The sequence below is a fragment of the Rutilus rutilus genome (assembly GCF_951802725.1).
Source record: "Rutilus rutilus genome assembly, chromosome: 20".
NCBI lineage: Eukaryota > Metazoa > Chordata > Actinopteri > Cypriniformes > Leuciscidae > Rutilus > Rutilus rutilus.
Window position 1 is genome coordinate 4,477,619 of NC_140225.1, and position 19,289 is coordinate 4,496,907.

General features: G+C 37.6%; 1 protein-coding gene across 4 annotated transcripts; it reads right to left on the reverse strand.

Moving 5' to 3' along the window:
• Positions 1–1,242: 1,242 nt before the first annotated feature.
• On the reverse strand, positions 1,243–18,707 carry maco1b (macoilin 1b). 4 transcript variants are annotated; one of them, XM_084390860.1, is made up of 11 exons: positions 18,423–18,707; positions 14,851–14,992; positions 13,561–13,687; positions 12,835–12,958; positions 12,170–12,348; positions 10,494–11,079; positions 4,556–4,714; positions 4,276–4,458; positions 3,253–3,373; positions 2,984–3,158; positions 1,243–1,810 (listed from the first exon to the last, which is right to left on the reverse strand). In XM_084390860.1, the coding sequence occupies exons 1-11, from the start codon at positions 18,500–18,502 to the stop codon at positions 1,608–1,610; spliced, it is 2,079 nt and encodes a 692-aa protein (XP_084246986.1). In that variant the 5' UTR covers positions 18,503–18,707; the 3' UTR covers positions 1,243–1,607. The 4 variants fall into 4 exon arrangements, with proteins under 4 accessions (XP_084246986.1, XP_084246985.1, XP_084246988.1 ...); XM_084390859.1 differs by having other exon boundaries at positions 10,494–11,082; positions 18,423–18,706; XM_084390862.1 differs by having other exon boundaries at positions 1,464–1,810; positions 10,494–11,073; positions 18,423–18,637.
• Between the last annotated feature and the right edge of the window lie 582 nt (positions 18,708–19,289).

The following is a 19,289-nucleotide window of genomic DNA, read 5'->3' on the forward strand; positions in this document are numbered from 1 at the left end:
GGCTTCCTCCAGTTGGCAAAATCTATTCGCATTAACACAAATCCGAGGGTTTTTTCCAAAAAGGTGGGTCGGCTCGGGACATTCTCCCTTTAGCCTGATAATACTTCATGCTTAGCAGACATAGATGACATCTGGATCTGGATCCGTTTACACAGCAAGTGTTATGATGGCCCAATGAAAACCTTTCCACGAGTGTAACAGGTTTAAAGACTGCCAACCTTTCTGAAAGCAACAGCGCCATCAAGTGGCACAACCAAGTATTTCTCTGAAAACGATACACAAACCATATAATAATAATCATATTATTAATAATAATAATAATAATAATACACTCCTCTAGCTTCCGATCATTGGACCAGCCAGTAACCTGATGGATCTGAAACACTTTTCGTTTTCAACAAAATTGCAGTCCTACTACTTTAGTTGGCACTGGACTACACTAGCTTCCGTCTTGATACTGAAAGATGGTCAATCAATACAATAAAGAAAACCAGGAGGGGAAAGTATCCTGCGTTTCCATACTTGACATATTCCCTTGCGAGCTCGTTGAAGTCAAACAGTGCATTAGTGCCACGCTGGATAAATAAATAAATGTAAACAAATGACCGAATTCACGAGCGCGGACCAAAACAGGAGCAGAGTCGTCACGTCACGCCAATGGGCTGGTGATCCGTTTGCAAAAGGTTGCCTGTTAACGTGGCAAAAAAAAAAGAAAAAAAAAAAAGATGTTGTTTGAGGCATGACGTGGTAGAGAGGGAGGGAAGAGATCTTTCTGTTCCACCAACGAGGTCCCATACGAAGGCACTGATTATCTGTAATTGGTGAGTTACGCTGCTGGACTGTGTTTGTGGCGCACAGTTCGTCACTTTGTACCATGAGGAAGAACTGAACAGCAATCCACAGATTAAGCTTCGGTTCGTCATACGAGTCCTAAAAGATGTTTTGCATGAGAATTGTCGCATTGTTTCTGGGACGTTCGATGGAGACGTTTTGTTGTTTGAACATTGCGTTACATTCTTGTCATATTAGATGGTGACATTCTTGAGTGAAAATCTTCTTGCCTCTGATATGGGGTAGAGCACCTGGGACAACGGATCTTACACTTGCCCTGCTTTGCACAACCCCCTCCCTCCCCTCCCCCCCGCCCGAAGAAAAAAAAACCAAAACAGTAAAATCAAGGCCGAAATCCAGGAGGCCGGTCTCTGAATGGACTGAGGGAAGATACTCACCAACTTCTGTGAGGTTTCTAGACATTTACAAGAGAAAAGAAACGGCAGTTTCCTGCTCAATGTGTGATGTCCCTTGAAAGTCTTCTTTTTTGTCTTTTGTATTTTTACTACAACAAATACAGTCACACAATACAATATCCTTCTGACCAGGCAAGAAGCTGTAGTATTAGAAGACGAAAAAAAACAAAAACAAAAAAGCAATTTGAGCCACAGACATGCCAAAGATGAATCTGAATCTGGGCTTATGGAGGAAAAAAAAACAACCAGAGAAGACCGTGTGTGTGTGTGTGTGTGTGTGTGTGTGCGTGTGTGTGTGTGTGTGTGTGTGTCTGTGATTGCAAGAATGATTGGAGGTCTGTTGAGGTGGGAAACAAGCATTCATTTTTTCAGGGGCTGGTAGACAGATGCGTTGGGGTCCAGTCCTGACGGGCTGGTGTCCATGAACTTGGAGGAGTAGTGGGGCGTGACGGGGGTCATGCTGCCCGTATCTGCTGAATACACCACACTGGGCATGACGGCCATCACCTCTGCTATCTTCTGCTTCAGGTCTTTAATCTCCTGGTCTTTCTGCAGAATCTGACCTAAAAGAACACAAATCCAGACGGGAACAACTTTTAGTGGTTTTCAAAAGTCAAGGTCAAAGTTTATTTATTTACATAGCACCTTTTAACAACACGAATGTTGACCAAAGTGCTTCACAAGTAAATCAAAAATACACACACAGTGAAAAGAAATGTAAAAAAATAAAAATAAAAATGTATAATAAGCAAAAGAAGTTCAATCTGGAACCATCACAAAAACTGCAACCCCATAGCATTTAAAAATGCACACAAAATAAAAACGACTTTTTAATAAGCTTGAGAAAAAAGGTAGGTTTTAATTGATGCTAATGTGGGAGAAGCTCTAATCGTTAACGGTAATGCGTTCCAAAGTGTTGGAGCAGAGACTGAAAATCTCATTTTGTTTTCAAACGAGCTTTCGGGATGCAGATCTAAGTGATCTCTACGGAGAATAAGACCGTAAAAGTTCTGATATGTTTTCCATGATTGAGAATTATGTATTCTATAAATACATATACCACCATTCAAAACTTTTGAGATGGTAAGATTTTTTGTTTTGTTTTTGAAATGTGTCTTATATGCTCACCAAGGCTGCATTTATTTGATCAAAATACCGTACAAACAGTAATATCGTGAAATATAACAATTTAAAATATCTGTTTTCTATTTAAATATATTTTTAAACAAACGCAAAGCTGAATTTTCAGCATCATTACTCCAGTCTTCAGTGTCACATGATCCTTCAGAAATCATTCTAATATGATGATTTGCTGCTCAAGAAACATTTCTGGTTATTATCAATGTTAAAAACAGTTGTGCTGCTTCATATTTTTGAGGAAACTGGTAGTTTTTGAATAGAAAGTTCAAAAGAACAGCATTTATTTTAAATAGAAATTTATACTGTCACTTTGATCAATTCAATGTGTCCTTGTTGATTATAGGTATTAATTTCTTAAAGAAAAAAAAAAATCTTACTGATCCCAAATTTCTGAATGGTACTGTAGTTTTTCTCAAATTAAAATATGTAATTCTTACAAGAATTTCTGGAAAGAAAAAAGTTTAATGGGTTTTCATGACAAGTGGCTGAGTAAATGATGACAAATTTTCCTTCACACCTGTTTTAGCTACAAAATAAAGTGGTGCCCAAATTTAAAAGCTAATCTTTGAGTTCTCTGGACAGGGCGTGATGCAAACCTTGTGCGATCTCCAGCTGTCTCTTAGCGTCTCCGAGGGCAGAGAAGAGGTCCAGCTTAATTCGGGTCTCAGCACTGAGGCTATTTTCCAGGTGCTGGGTTTTATCCTGCATCGCTGACAGCGCTGACATCAGAACCTCTGTGTCCTTTTCGTTTTCCTTATATTTATGAAGTTCCTTGATATGAAAGAAGGATGAGACATTAAATGTCTATTTTATTACTTTTTCTGCATTTTTTTAGAGCAGATTTAGAGCAAATATAACTCCTCACTTGAACTTTGAGCTCCAGCTCTCTGATTTGATCTTCTTTCACCTTGATGTCAAGCGTAAGTTTCTTACACTCCGTCTCCAGCTCAGAAATCCTCCTCCTCAGAGACTCTGTGCACTCACCTCTGACACACACACAAATACAGATGCAAGTTAGTTCACATACAAAAAAAGAGTGTTAAATATCCTGCAGTTATATGGAAAGGAAATAGAATAAAACAATACAGAACTGACAAGAGAAAAAGGACACAGACAGAATGGAGTGGAAAATATTATGAAATATTATGCATGTTATGTACACTACCGTTCAAAAATCAGTAAGATTTTTTTTAAAGAATTTAATACTTTTATTAAGCAAAAATGATCAGCAGTTTGACAGCAACATATATTTATAACATTACAAAAGATTACTATTTCAAATAGAAAAATTTAACTATTTTATTCAAACAAATCCTGAAAAAATGCATCACGGTTCCCACAAAAATACTAAATTAGAAATATGATTTCTGAAGGATCATGTGACTGAAGACTGGAGTAATAATGCTGAAAATGAAGCTTTGCCTTCACAGGAACTACATTCAAACTGTTGTTTTTAATTATAATAACTAATATTAATATGCATTACAATATTACTGTTTTTACTCTATTTTCGATCAAATAAATGCAGTCTTGATGATTATAAGAAACTTCTTTCAAAAACATTACAAAATCTTGCCGACCCCAAACCTTTGAACGGTAGTGTATATTATGCATTTCATTCCATTTGATTAGGATTATTTGATCGGTAAGTTCAAAAGAACATTATTTATTTGAAATTTGTATTTTTTTGTAAGAAAGAAAGACTTCACTGTCTCTTTTGATCAATTGAATGCATCCTTGCTGAACAGTAAAAAGTATTAATTTCTTAATTTAAAGAAACCTGTTGACTCCAAACCTTTGAACAGTGGTGTATAATGAATGGAATGCATGAGGGTTGCATATATAACGGATTGGATGTTATGAAATATAATGGAATGATGGGAAGCACCTGGTTGCAGCAGCGAGAGCGACTGCACGGGCCGCCGTGGCCTCCTCCAGCTTCTTGCGTTTCTTTTCCTCTGCTAACAGTTTCTCTGCTGCAGCACGAGCGTCTTGTTCTGCCTTCAGACGCTTCTCCAGCTGTCCCACTGTCTGCTTGTCCTTCTGCTTCGCCTGCACGGCGTTATGAAGTCTGAACATACACACAAAGAGTTTGCATTAATACAGATACAGTCCCCCTGGCTTCTCTGCACTCTCTCATGGAGCAAACTCAAAGAGGGATGTCTCACTTGTTTTGCAGTAGTTCGTTCTCTTGACGCAGCTGCCCGAGTTCAGAGCGTATGCTGCGTTCAGAGCTGCCCAGAGAGCCCAACTGACTGCGCAGATCCTGTTCGGTCTGTCGGCTTGCCTGCAGATCTGCCTTCAGCTTCTTAACATCCTGCTCCAGCCTAACACACATATACACAGACCATTAAGTCCATTAGGGGGTCATTATAATAAACATGTATCAGAGAAAAGGTCAGCATCTCAAAACTAGAGGTCGACCAATTGATCGGGCCGATTTTTGGCATTTTTTAATGAATCGGCATGGGCCGATTGTGCTGCAAATTAGCCAGATTAATAGGCAGGCGCATCTGCGGGCAGCTAAGCGTTGATGTGGAACATCAACACACCAACACTTTTTTCATCTAAAAGTTTATTTGACAGTCTAGATTTTTGATGACCTGTTTTGTGTATTTAATATTTAATGTATACATAATTTTATTATTAAGTGCACTGATTGGAGAGGCTTGTGTTGTTCAGTGAATCTTTCATTTAAGCAATTTTCTCTATCACTTCTTATTAACGGTTAGATTTTATGAGATAAAAAAAAAAAAAAGGAAAATTGGCATCATATAAAATATTGGCATCGGCCAGAGAAAAATCCATATCGGTCAACATTCACTGAAAACATATTAGGCTACCTACATAGACAGCATTTGCGTGCATCCAAACATGCACAAGGCATAATATGCATACAAATGATGCCCAAAAATGCTGTCTAAGGAGGCAAGTAGATGATATAAAGGTAATTATTTTGAGGTAGTTGGTGGTTTTCCCCAGATTTGGGGTGTTAGGTGGTCTGCAACTTCTGTTAACCCTAAAACAGGCAACGTGACTCACGAGTCACATAGTTTTTATTGTCTTTTTTGGGGCCTAAGAATGATTTTTTCATCAAATCCTTGTATCATTTATCACAGCCTGGTCTGTCTTGAGTATGCTGGTCACATGATTTGCTTCGAGTTTTTTGTGATAAATTAGTCAGCCTGACCTAAATCCAACATGGCTACCGGTGGTGCAGGACATTCAGATTTTGAGGAAAGTAAATATATATATTAAACTTGCTTTTCTTCTGGAAAAATAATAATAATACTGCTAACATTAATTGTGAACATTGTCTTAAAGTGCTGAAGAAGAAAATTAATTAATATGTTGTTCATGTTGTTATTTAGCACGTTTTGAAATATATGTGACTCCTGAGTCACGTTGCCTGTTTAGGGTATAAAAAAGGGATTAACTCTAATTTTGACTATTTGTGTATTTTGAGTTTTTAATTCACTATATTATAATTAAATCCTAATCTAATCATGACAAACGATATATTGTTGGAAAGGTCTAAGACTCCTAAATAGATATTCTAGCTCTGTTTTTTGTTACGAATTATGTAGGAACAGTAATATATGAATTTATTGACAAGAGTGCACCTCAAAAAATCTACATCATAACAGGAGTTCTGGCGTTTGTCACAAAAAGTCGACGCACACACTTTTAATAATTGAAACTTTGGTTTTCATGCTAAAAGTTCATAATAAAACATATAATCTAGTATTTGTCAATAAAAAATGATGAAATAATATTATCCTCTAAAAAGCATAACATATATATATATATATATATATATATATATATATATATATATATATTATCCTCTAAAATCTAATATTATCTTTTTATCACCTTTTTTATTACATCACATATTTTAGTAGTTATCATAAATTAGGTATCATTTGAAAGCTTACAAACTCAGAATTCATCCTGTGAAAACCGCTTTGAAATTGGAAGTTGCGTTACCATAGAAACGGTAGTCTAAATTATTTTCTCTGGCTCCACCCCTTTTGGGCGTAATCATGTTTCATAATTTATGATCAAAACCTTTTCTAATCTTGACAAAATATTGTCAGAAAGGCCTGAGTTAGGGATGCACCGATCCACATTTTTTCACTTCCGATCCGATCCCGATACCTGAATTTGGATATCGGCCGATACCGATACTATTCCGATACCAGAGCTATGTTTGCTTTAATATTATTATTATCATTTTTGTTTATTTTATATGATGCTGAAATAAACTTCTCTCAACAGGCAAGTATGAATGATATGTTATGTACGTATGTATGCATGTATGTCCCAAAAGGCAACTTGAGGTAAGTATAAGGTCAGAAAAGGAAGTCAGAAAAACAGGAAATCCTGTTAACAGGAAAAATCCCATTCTGAAAACAAATATGCAACTGGGGTTTCAAATTGATTGTCATGTCAATATTTATTACATTCCCAAAATGTCAAATACTTGCGTCTTTAAATATAAGAAAAGTGCAAGTGTAAACATCTTACACACACACTATCTGAAGGGTGATCCTCGCTCCGATGCAGTAAATGCTCGATCAACATCAGCATCGTGCAAACAAACAAGCGGATTTTGCCTCAGACGCGCGTCGATTTCGCTTCAAACTTTTGCTTTTTACGCACGTCAATTTTTCTCTGGACGCGCGAATGGATTCAAAATATTCAAACGTCCAACTAGACGCGGTAGACGCGAATTTGACGCGCTATTCGCGTTTGGTGTGAACGCACAGTAACGTGGTGCTTTTTTAAATGTTTGATTGCGTTCGTTGTGTTGTACGACGCGAGGGAGCTTCAAAGGACTTATTGCATCATTGCAAACATTGCATTTTGCTGTCTTACTCTGCGGTGTTTCCGTGTGAAGTATATCCACACAGCGGACGTTGTTGGCTAGCCGCAAACTGCGGAATGGATTTCCTGAGCGGGAGCGTGTCTCATAACTCTGTGTCTCATTGAGCCGCGCCTCCGTTCAGGAAATCCATTCCGCAGTTTGCAGACAGCTAACAGACTAGCCGGCGGGAATCACTTTTGTAGTCATTTCAGCAGACGTTAAAGCGAGCGCAGACATGACTCATGGATATCGGATATCTGGATCGGGAAAATCCGATACGTGAATTACGCTGGTATCGGGTCCGATACCGATACTGGATCGGATCGGCCCCATCCCTAGCCTGAGTCTCAAGGTTTGATATTTTGTGACAGAAGTGATATTTGGACAGAAATGAATTAATTTGTTACAGCAGAATGCATACAATTAAATTCAATGGAATGTCAACCGGTGGCTATTTCTGGTATTACGCCTAAACAGAATCTCATGGGAACTTCAAGTTTTGTGATATCAACTTCAAATTTGGAACAAAACATGGTTAGATATATGGCTTTGATTTTATATTAATTTTAGAGTAAAAAATATTTTGTAAAATAGATATTTTATATAAATGAATATTAAGTACAGTATATTTGATTTACTGTAAATTTAAACTTCCATAACTTTTTCATACTTTCATTTTTTTTAAGTGCTTTCACTTCAGCAATAATCTGCAGAGTGTTTTCTTTAAAACAAGACCAAACTTAGGTCTATACCCAAAAGCATTCTTGAATTACAACCATTTAAGTTTGAATAGTGCATTTTAATGTCCATTCTCAAAAAGGGGGTGACAGTTAAGGGGTTAAAGTACCATTTTTATGGTAACGCAGGGTCCGATTTCAAAACAGTTTTCACAGGCTGAATCTTGAGTTCGTAAGCTTTCGAATGATATATAATTTGTAAACATTAGATCAGGAGAAGTATAGGATATAATTGTTTTAAACATGCAATTGCAGTTACAGTTATAGATTTGGTCCTTTTTTTATACCCTAATCAGGCAACGTGACCTGGGAGTCACAACTCATAAAATCCAAAATATATCAAATATTAAAAAAATTCTTTTGGATATGTTTTACTTAAGTCCAGATGATATAAAAAATTACATTAAATTATTTTTTGCTCATCATTTTCTACTCTTGCCTGTTTAAGGGTTAAAGTGGTCCGCAACACAAAAAGGTTTGTGAAACCACAATATTATAATTATATAATATAGTGTTATTCAAAAATGGACTGACCTCGCATCCGAATATGCCAACTTCCCAACAATATAGTATGAAAAATAGTACACCAAAGTTTACTTAAGCTGGACTGTGATGCTTTTTTCTTCTAGAAACAAACTGTGTTACATTATTTTCCTGTTATCTCTGTAAAGCTGCTTTGAAACAATCTGTATTGTAAAAGGAAACCTACTATTTCCACCGAGATTTCAAAGCGCACATCTGATAGACACTTTACTAGTCCATGAGGCCACAGGAGAGGAGTAGCGAATGGTGTTGTAGGTCACATGATAAAGCAGATGTAGTACATCCATCTGCATTCATACTACGCAAATACATACATACTTTTTTAACAGTCACAAAAAGTTACTCCGGCAGTAACAATTTCAGACTCCGCTTATGACCCTAAAGGTGTGGTCACATTAGCGAAATGAAGCCGAGGCCCGAGTTCACACAAAGGTCACATTTAAACCATGCAGCTGTTGGTCAATGCAGCAAATTCATGTGAACTTGAACCTAGGGGTGTGCGATAACACGACTTTTGATCGTGAATGATTAAAATGTCTCCACGATCTGGTTTTAGAGAAATATCGTAGCTATAGAGGATTCTATCAGTTGCAGTTCTCGCACCTCTGTCCCCACATACTGTACAACGCAAGGGTTACGCTCAGGTTTTCACAATCATGCAAGCGTATTATTTGCATGCCTTGCCGCTTAAACATTTTATTCGCACACTGGTCTCAAATGTACTTTATACAGTGCAGTCTTTGTAGTGTTTTATATTTGTTTACTCATTTTCTTGCTTGAATACTACTGTTAAATACACCTACTGTGAAAACCTAAAGAACTGTTTATTTCATTTGTATGTTCTATTGTATTTGTAAAGTGCATATTAGTTCTAATTTTTAATAACAAAGATAAAATAATGAAATAAATATTTTCATCTTTGGCCACACCCTACTTTGGCCTAAATGGTCTGTCATTCTTTTTTCTTTTATATTTTGTTACCTTGTAAAGCTACATTTTTAAAATAGGGAAATGAGTTTGGCTGTGCTGCTCAGTCACTTGCAAAACAGTAAAATCAACACGAAAAGAAATTGTGAATCATCATGTGATATTTTTGCCATATCGCCCACCCCTACTTGAACCTCCATGCAAAACTTGCATTGGGAAATCTTTCACCCTGGAGTGAAATTCAAGATTGCGTAGATTCCTATTGAAATGATAATGCCAAAACAAAAGTGGACAAAGTTCCAAATCAACGTGAACAGATTTCTTTCTCACTGAAAGCACTTGATTTTTTTGGCTTAGTGAGAAAGCTTAAAGCAGAACTTGGTAACTTTTTTAACTTAATAAAACTGTCTAGAAATCATTTGGATGGTTAAACAACCTGTTCTGGTGATATTGGTGACTTTCCCCGCTCCCCCCAGCGTTCCCAGGCGGAAAACCAACCTTGCAACTTGGAGACTACCGTCCCGGCAAGATAGAAATTGGAAGTCTCGTGAGAAGCGAGAACGAGAACGAGCGCGAAACACAAATTGCTTTACGGCAATTCGACATAAACACACACGCATGTATGATGTATTACCAGATTACCCACCTCGGTAGACATAGCTCCACACAGTTGGCTTGCTCCGATCAAAACAAACGCACATGAGCAGCGGTAGAGAGGGTGAGGAGGCCGCCGCAAGTGAGTTTTTTACGACCGTGTTGTGAAATATACGCCCCCCCACAGCTGTAGGGGGAGCTCGTGGGGAAAACATGCGACAACAAAAGGGAAAATCAGCGAAGAAGTGACTAGAGTTCGCTAGAGTTGCCGAGTTCTGCTTTAAAGCTTTATATTGACAGCAGAGTGTACGGAAAAACATAACAAAACATGCTTGCTAGTGTGTAGTGTTTTCACACAACCCTTTTGAACATGAGAGCTGCTGTTTTAACACTAAAAGTCACAATTTTGAGACAGATGACGTGTGCGAGTCTAACCTGATGAGCGCCTCGGGTTTGCTCAGCTGATTGTTGGGAATGCAGTTTTCCACAGGGTCTCTGTGCGATGTTGCATTCTTGCCTCCTCCACACTTCTGTTTTCTGTCCCCCTTATTCGAGGAAGAGGTGGACGATGAAGGCCCGGAGGAAGACGGCACGCTGCCGTTGGCTGTTCCGTGTCCCCGGGGCGAGGAGCTCCCTCCCCCTCCTCCGCTGGCATTTTTGTAATTTTTGTTGGAGTTGGAGGAGGAAGAAGAGGAGGAGGATGAAGAGTGTTCATCTTTCAACAGGTTCTCAGTGCTGCCCAGCAGATCTGAGCTGCTCAGTCTCTTACTGTTCACGTGGTTCTCCATGTACTCCATCTCCTGAGCTTTACTGTCCACTGACGGCAAGATGCTGCTGGTGCTGCTGTGATGGTTCTGGTTGTGGTTGTGTTGCTTTTTGGACTCGTTTTTGCCCCGTTCTTTCTCTCTGTATTCCAGCTCTGGTAACGTGTTGGATGAGGGCTTTTTACCGCCCGCTGAGCCGTTCTGTGCCACAGCTGGTGAGTCTACATCTTGAATGCCTTTAGATGCTGCTGCTGCTGCTGCTTTTGAAAGTGAAAGAGCAAGAAAGACTTCAAATTAACAGTTTATCCAAAACAGAAAAATCTGTCAATAAATACACTCAGCCTCATGTCACTGCAACAATGAACAATTTCATAATTTTCTCACGGCTGTTTATTTTATGATATATAATGGTTTTAATCATTTATTTTCATGACTGGTACTTTAAATACATTTATTTATAGTGGCTTATTTTTACTGTCAGGGGTAGAAAGAATATAAAAACACTGTAATGTCATATACAAATTTAGATCACCCTTTAGTTTAGGGTCCAGTTCTCACTACTAACTATTAACTTTTGCCTCAATAAACTCCTAATTACTGCTTATTAATAGTTAGTTAGTAAGGTAGTTGTTAAGTTTAGGTATTGGGTGGATTAAGGTCATGCAGAATAAGGCGTTAATATGTGCGTTATAATAAACAGCCAATATCCTAGTAATATGCATGCTAATAAAGAACTAGTTAAATAGTGAGAATTGGACCCTAAACTAAAGTGTTAGCCAAATTTACTATCAAAAACAGTGTTTTTTTTATGAAACTTTCATTTAATTTACCTTTTAAAATGTAATCAAATAAAAAAATATAACAATTCCTTTTAATTTTCTGGCAAAGTGCTGCACAACAGGTGTACTGTTTAAATTAAACCATGGACGGAAAATTGTGTAATATTCCATAAAAATAGTGTACCAAAATTATATATTATTTATACTAAATATGCCAAATTCCATGACATTTCACATTATTATTATTAATTTTTTTTACTGGATTCCAAGATTCCATCCACCTTTTCCATTATAGGGCTCTATATTACATATTTACCCTGTTGAAGAGAGTTAGTGTGGGCTATTAATAGTGTTATAATGCAAGAACCATTAGTAAGAAGGGTATGCAGTTAATAGGGATGCATCTCAATCCATGCACTCTCTGTGGCCACTGAATAGATACAGCAATTATTTCAGCCATGCACCAGTATTCCAGTATTGGAAAAATACATATCCTACACAAAATAAAAACGGTATATCGCCCAGCACTGGTTTGGGTGAACTATTCCGTCAAGACCTCAGTCCTTACCTTCCTCTGCTTCTCTCTCTTGTCTCTGTATGAGCTGTTGTTCTGGAGGTAGTGCCTGCTGCAGCAGCTGCATGTAAAATTCGTTCTCTTTCTGCACCTCCTTCTGTTTTCGTAGACGCATCTTATAACTTACATAACTCTTAAAACCAAAGCCCAGCGTAACCACCGGGTACCCAATACTGTGAACATAAAAAGAAATAGTACATCAAATGATTAGCATTGTTGGGGTAAAAAGCAATTCCGCATGCTGTTGTTTATGATGTTGAGTTCAAAGGTAATAAATCAGTCATAGGAAAGTTCTTCTGCAACGATCCGCCTCTTGATATTTCAGCTGAATACATTGTATATATTGGTGTTCTAGCATCATTTTGGTCACGGTGAAGTGCGTCTACAGTGCTGACATCTTTACCTATTGTAGCTTATCCACACCGTTTGCACAAAATATACACTGACACAGTAAATATGCACAATATTTGTCAATGATTTCAGCCCTCCAAAACTCTTTTGGGCTATTATTTTCAGTGGCTGGAATTTCAGTGCATCACTATTTCATATCACATAATGATCACTTATAGTAATAAGGACATATAAAGCAGAAACTTGCTCACAATCAATGGAAGCGTTAGATTTGTCAGCGTAAGGGTGGATTTGGTAAAATGACGTACCAGTGCGCTGCAAATGGACGACACAAGTCCACGTGGAAGTGCTTCAAATCTTTAAATCTGATAGCTGCCTCAATATAAACAAAAAGTATCCATAGCGACACAGTGGGGAGGCAGACCCCTCGTTCTGTTGAGAGACAAGAGATTAACAGCACAAATTAATCTAAACAAACCCCACAAGGATTCAAGCACACACTCGGTGGGTCAATCTGAGCGAGTCATTTGAAGCAAATGCTTTGTTGACACCAAGATCCAGAGCTGCTCAGTCACACCGGCAGAAATAACCAAGCTTACAGCTGCAAGGTCACAGTGTGTGTGCATGTTATAAAGAGAGAATAAACTATGCGATGACAACAAATGCTCACAACAGAATGGGAATGATCCTCTCGTGGGGTGCGCCAAGGGATGTGTGCGTAAGAATTTGTGTGTCAAAACTGAGGTAGCAGCTCCCAAAAAACAGATGTAAAATATTTTTTAGCCCATCTTTACAAAGAGGATTAGAAAAACCAGAGATGGGTGTGTCTACAACAAACCAAACTGACATTGTGGACACGTTGGCTTGAGGTCGTCTATAACGGAAATGTCAAAACTGTCAAGTCATGAATGTTCACTAACCACAGACCAATCAACTGTAAGCTTGATGTTAGACTTCAGAAACATTCAAACGAAAAATACCAGAACACTGATGGCAGGGTGAACATGTGATATGAACAGGTGTGCGGCTCTTACCTGTGTGCCAGACGTACTGTACCCACACATATGTGCTGGCTGCAAAGAACAGCCACTGCACTGGGATGAACAGCAGACATATAATGTCTGATGTGAATGCCACACACACAAAAAACACTGAGAAAGCCTGAAACACACAAAGAGATGCATCAGATCATCACATGTGCAACTGGCATGACATGTCAATTTACAGTCCTCTTTCAGCATTTGGGTAGACAGTAGGGCAGCCCCTTAATAGTTGACTAGGAGAGACTTAGTCACCCATAATTGTTCCATCGTTGCAGCCGACACAGACTCAGAAAACACTAGTTTATTAAATAATTAAAATGTCTCCTTGCTATTTTTTTCCGACTTTCTGCGTGCGCTTCAGCACGGAATAGGCTATATTTTCATCATATAAACAGCCCTAAACCCTATTCTGACAGGACTAGTTTTCCAGGGGGGTTGTTAGAGAAATTCATGTCTCACAGACATTGCAATTTTAATCCCACCCGAATCTGCCAAGTCTGTGTTTTTCTCACACAACCTCTGTAAAAATTCTGGGGCAAATTACCAACTGTTTTTCGACAAACTCAACGGTCCTCTGAGAAATCTAGTGTCCGAATGCAAATGTCTGTGATTGCTGATGTTGTATTATTCTAACGCTTCTCCTCATGTGTTTTTGACCTAGCTGAGCTACCATTTGCGCACCAATCTTCAGCATGCTTTAATTTAGTTTCAATATGGATGGTATCCGACAAAAAAAAAAGAACATACAATTAATAAACTGAACCAAATCGTGGAAACTGCGAAGACTGTCCATTATAATATCAGTGTCATGTAAGTGTAAGATACTTGTCTAGAGTTCTCTGCTCACTTATTTATTATAAACAGCCACTGCACATAAATTAGTACCGTCCGAATAGGGCTCTTAACAGCATTTTATAAATATTATGCAGTTGTCATGATTTAAGAGACATAATACAAACAAGTTTTAAAGTAATGGATTGACAAATAAGATATGCATTAATTCTTTCTTTTTGTATTGTTATTATTATTTATTTTTTACAATATATGATTTTAAAAAACAGTTTTGGTCTGTTTTGGAGCTTATAAGCAGAATGAATCACCATGCACTTTCTGTGTACAGAAAACAGAAGCTCAGACATTTTGCTAAACAAACATCAGATTTTCGGTTGGGACAACATGAGGGCGAGCAATTGATTCCTTTGTTTATTAAGTCCCATAATCTGGATGAAAAAGCTCATCTCACACACACACACACACACACACACACACACACACACTCACCAGGCCCTGGTATCTGAAGGAGTCGTAAACACTGCGAATGAAAAGCCAGAAAGGCCAGAGGTACTCGAAGCGAAACTCCAGCACAAAGTCTGCCAGTAGCACCAGCGCCCAGACCACCAGAAACTTCAGGTACAGGAATGTACTGAGAAAGAGAGAAAGATATATTATTAAACAAACATTCAATCATCCATCCATTTCAAGATTTCAACCCTTTGAATAAGACCCCAACATGTGGCCTTGAGCCAGTGAACATCTAGAGGCACGTAAAGCAACTCCATCATGAGCACCAGCAGTAAATCCAAACCAATGAACCATGGGTGCGTGGGGGAGGACGTGAATCACTGTTTGGCTTTCTCCAATGCAGCGTGTAGTAAATTAAGTGGATTATGTTTTATGTAAGGACGACGAGAAGCCCAAAACCATCTCCAGATGTAGAAATGCAGATAAGGTGTAATTAAGCAACACTGTGAATATCATGATTTTAATGTGCTTTTTAAGACTGTGTCTTTAGACCAATATTATGATAATTCTTTGTCTCTAAAACAACAGAGCTTTAAGACTGGTAGAAATAATAATAATAATAATAATAATAATAATTAATAATTTTTATTTAAATTGCATTTTTTTTCGTACATAAAATACAGGTTAAAGTGCTGCAAGGTATATAAAAAGAAATATAAAGCATAAAACAACTAAGCTAAATCCTTAAAATCAACAATAATTATAACAATAAGAAATCATCCAGATACTTTAATAGTTGAATAGCTTTAAAAGCATAAAAAACTAAGCTAAATCCTTAAAATCAACAATAATTATAACAATAAGAAATCATCCAGATACTTTAATTGAGCCTTCAGAACTGTTAGTGTTGGTAAGTTTAATTAATTTCAATTAATTTCTTCGTCATAGAAATTTGTAGAATCATACACCTCAAAACAAATGACTATTATTAGTGTTCTGATGACAGAGATAATTGTGTTAATGCAAGGTAAAAAAAATAAGCAGTCACTGGACCGGTAGATCTGGGCTGATGACATACTTGTTCATTTCCACCTCACTGAGGAAAGCGACAAAACGAATCAAATAACAAACAAAAGATAACAGGTGTTATAGATGCATCTTCACAGATTATGTCACCTGGATGGACGGATCCAAAACAAAGACTTCATATGCAACACATATTACACATGTAAACAGGTAAAAATAAACCCTAAATTGTATGATCTTTACATAAACATTATTTGGTTCATATTCTAGTATCACAAAGTACTTATATACACAGTTAGGGACCAAATCTATTACTTAAAGGGTTAAAAATTAAAATTCTGTCATTAATTACACGCCATCATGTCGTTCCAAACCCGTAACACTTTCTTCAACCCGTAACAGAGCTTCTGTTTATGTTCACGGATCAAAGTTTATATGTGAATAATAGCCTAAATTCAGTCAGTTCGTCATATAAAGCGATCAAGACTCTTAAGAAAAATTTGGACTAAACCGCTCAATTCATATGGATTAGATTAGTTTTACGATCTCTTTATGAACTTTTTGAAGCATCAATGTGGTAGTTGCGTAGCTGTCAATGGAGGGACGGAAAGCTCTTTGATTTTGTTTCAGGATGAAACAGGACGAAAGACGAAAGTCTTACGGTTTTGGAACGACATGAGGGGAATTAATGACAGAAATTTCATTTTTGGGTGAACTATCCCTTTAAGGAAAATTGTTTTGGGGTAAAAATAATTTCCATATGAACCCTGACCGACATATTTCCCAGATGCAACATTTGAAATGTTGGCATTATGACTGAATTTAAGCTCTAGACCCACTAAATTAGAGAGTCAAACATGCCGAACATCAAGCAGAATAACAGATGACTGATAATGGGTGAAGTCTGGCAACTTTCTTTAATGGCAGGGATGGTGCCAGATTTACCCAATGTGAGCAAATCATAGGGTTTAACTGCGTCATCTACGGCACAAACTATTCATGATATCTCTGCAATTATTTTGCTGGCAGGGACTGTGCATTAAGACAAGGATATAGTTTGTAAATTCAATTCATTTTGTGAATCAGTTCAAGCTGTCAATGAATCAACTAAAAACTTGATTCAACAATTTAATGCAAGTATGCGTATATATGGTATTTTTCACATTCTTGTTTAAAAAATATATGTGCAGGTAAATATTGATGTTTATTAGTGCATTGTTAATTGTGCAAGTTCATTGGTTAGATGAAAATGATCAAATATACTCATTCCTTGTGTTATTTTCTTAAAAATTGTGTGGGAAAACATGCCTTGATTATTTTTTAACTATCTTGTTACTGCATTTTTAACTTTTGGCATTATGAATGAATCTACTTGGCTTTAATGTCTGTTTGGTTGAAACTGTGGTTTCTCTGTTTGAAGAAAACCACCACTTTAAACAGTTTCAAAGCAAATTCATATCCGCAACGTTATTATCTGTAAATTGCTGCCATCTAAAACACTTTACTGACATCTTGCTTTCCACATTTGACAATGAGTCCTATGACCTAGACTGTCCCACAATGATGTCTCCTGTAAACAGCATGACTCTCACTTCATGCATAGAGATTGAAACTATTATTATGAGAGATTATGGCTACTGATAATATGAAACATTCAATACTGTTGGGCAAACACTCTTACAACATCACTGTGATAGATAGGTCAGATGCTCCCTGACAAACCTTACACAACCACTAAGACCAACAAACAACGGCTTTCAAGAATTAGTTCATTAATTGTGCAAAAAAAAAAAAAAAAAACACAATGAAATAACGTTACGTAGGTTTTAATAAAGAATATTATACTAAAAAAAAAAAAAAAAAAAACATTTTCTGGAAGAACGTATGTAAAAAAAAATAAGGAAAACAAATTACTACCATAAATATACTGTGATTTCTGGCACATATAAAGGTTTCTTACACCAAATGATGGAAGGCAAATTTGTAGTAACTTAGTCAAAAGATGTGATCAAGGAAATTATAAAAACTGTCACGGTCTTCCCAACTTCTGCGGAAAAGATAGTGCTAACTTACAGTTATTTGGAGTCTCAGGCATTTAAAAAACAAAACAAAACTGCAGCTGTCTCTTAGAAACCATTATTTGAATAGACTTCACGCTTTCTGTGCCACTTTACATTTGAATTTTGCAAATTAAATTACGGTTATTCTCCTTACGGTTTTACCAGATCAAATCAAAACATTGCCTTCGTTGCGGATACCGAGAGACTGAAGGTGCTGCTGTCACGTCAATCATTCTGATGATTGACACTTACTGGCTATAACGATCGAGTCACGAGCCCTCACTAGTGGGTTTCGCGGGTTTCTTTCTTTTAAAGCACATCGCTGTGATGATGAGGCCTACGGCAGCTTATTCATTTCTGCGGAAACGACTGTCTACCTTCGGTCAGCTTTGTTGACTGTAGCTCAGTTGAGCTAAACGATTTACTGTCTCTCAATGGGGTCTTAGACCATAATAAAAGGCAAATTCTGGGTCTTTCCTACAGCTCGGGAAAGATAACGGTTCCGTCCTATGGTCTGAATCGTACCTGCCGTAGATCCCCTCGGTGATTCGGTTCCGTTTTAAGGGCCGTCGGAGCTTGCTGCAGTCCGCATTGCGCCGCTTCATCCTCGCCCCCTTAAATCGGGCTTTTTAATACGTACAGCAGTATGGTCCAGGGTTCTGTCTTATTCGGATGGGAAACATTGGCGGTCCCGCAAAGGAATATACCGCGGTGGTTGTTTTTTTTTCCCAGCTGGAAACAAAGAAATAAATAAAAAGACTGAGTAGAAGACCCTCCTCCTTCTCTCGCGCAGACGCACAGACACGGGCCTAGACAGATGTGACTGACAGGCTGCCGAGCCAATAAGAATCGCGCCTGTCGGCTGTCATTTTGAACGACAAGACAAATAGCCAATAGGCAGCGGTCTGATTTGTGGCGGTACCAAAGAAAGGGAAAAGGGCGGCTGACCTGTTTTCTTGGCCCGACCAGTCGCTCTTTTTTTGGACAAATCAGGTAGTGGTCGCTGACCAATAGGATAGAGTCAGGCGGGACTCTCTGTACGTTTTTTTCGTATGATATGTGAGATATGCGAATTCCACATAAACTTACTTTACGTTGGTAGGCAGATGTAAATTGTACATTGTGTGACGGTCTTAAATGACAAACAAAGCCCCACAAATAAGTTAATACATTATGACTTTAATGATCAATATTTTGAATATTTGAATCACTTTCTTTTTTTTTCTTTTTTTTTTTTTTACAATATCTATGCAGTATGCATATCCATTTTAATCTCCCCAAACAAATTTCTTAATATAGGCCTACTGGATAAAATGTAAAACTAATAATTACCAAAGAGGCAAATTAATTAGCCTCATTTGATCTCAATTAAGTAACAATTTCGCTACTTTA

Coding starts and splice junctions, on each gene's coding strand:
- maco1b (XM_084390859.1), bottom strand. CDS start 18,502: ATGAAGCGGCGCAATGCGGACTGCAGCAAGCTCCGACGGCCCTTAAAA. Junction 4,715..10,493: donor AAACCCGAGGCGCTCATCAG/GTTAGACTCGCA, acceptor TATGTGTGTTAG/GCTGGAGCAGGATGTTAAGA. Junction 3,374..4,275: donor GCTCTCGCTGCTGCAACCAG/GTGCTTCCCATC, acceptor TGTGTGTGTCAG/AGGTGAGTGCACAGAGTCTC.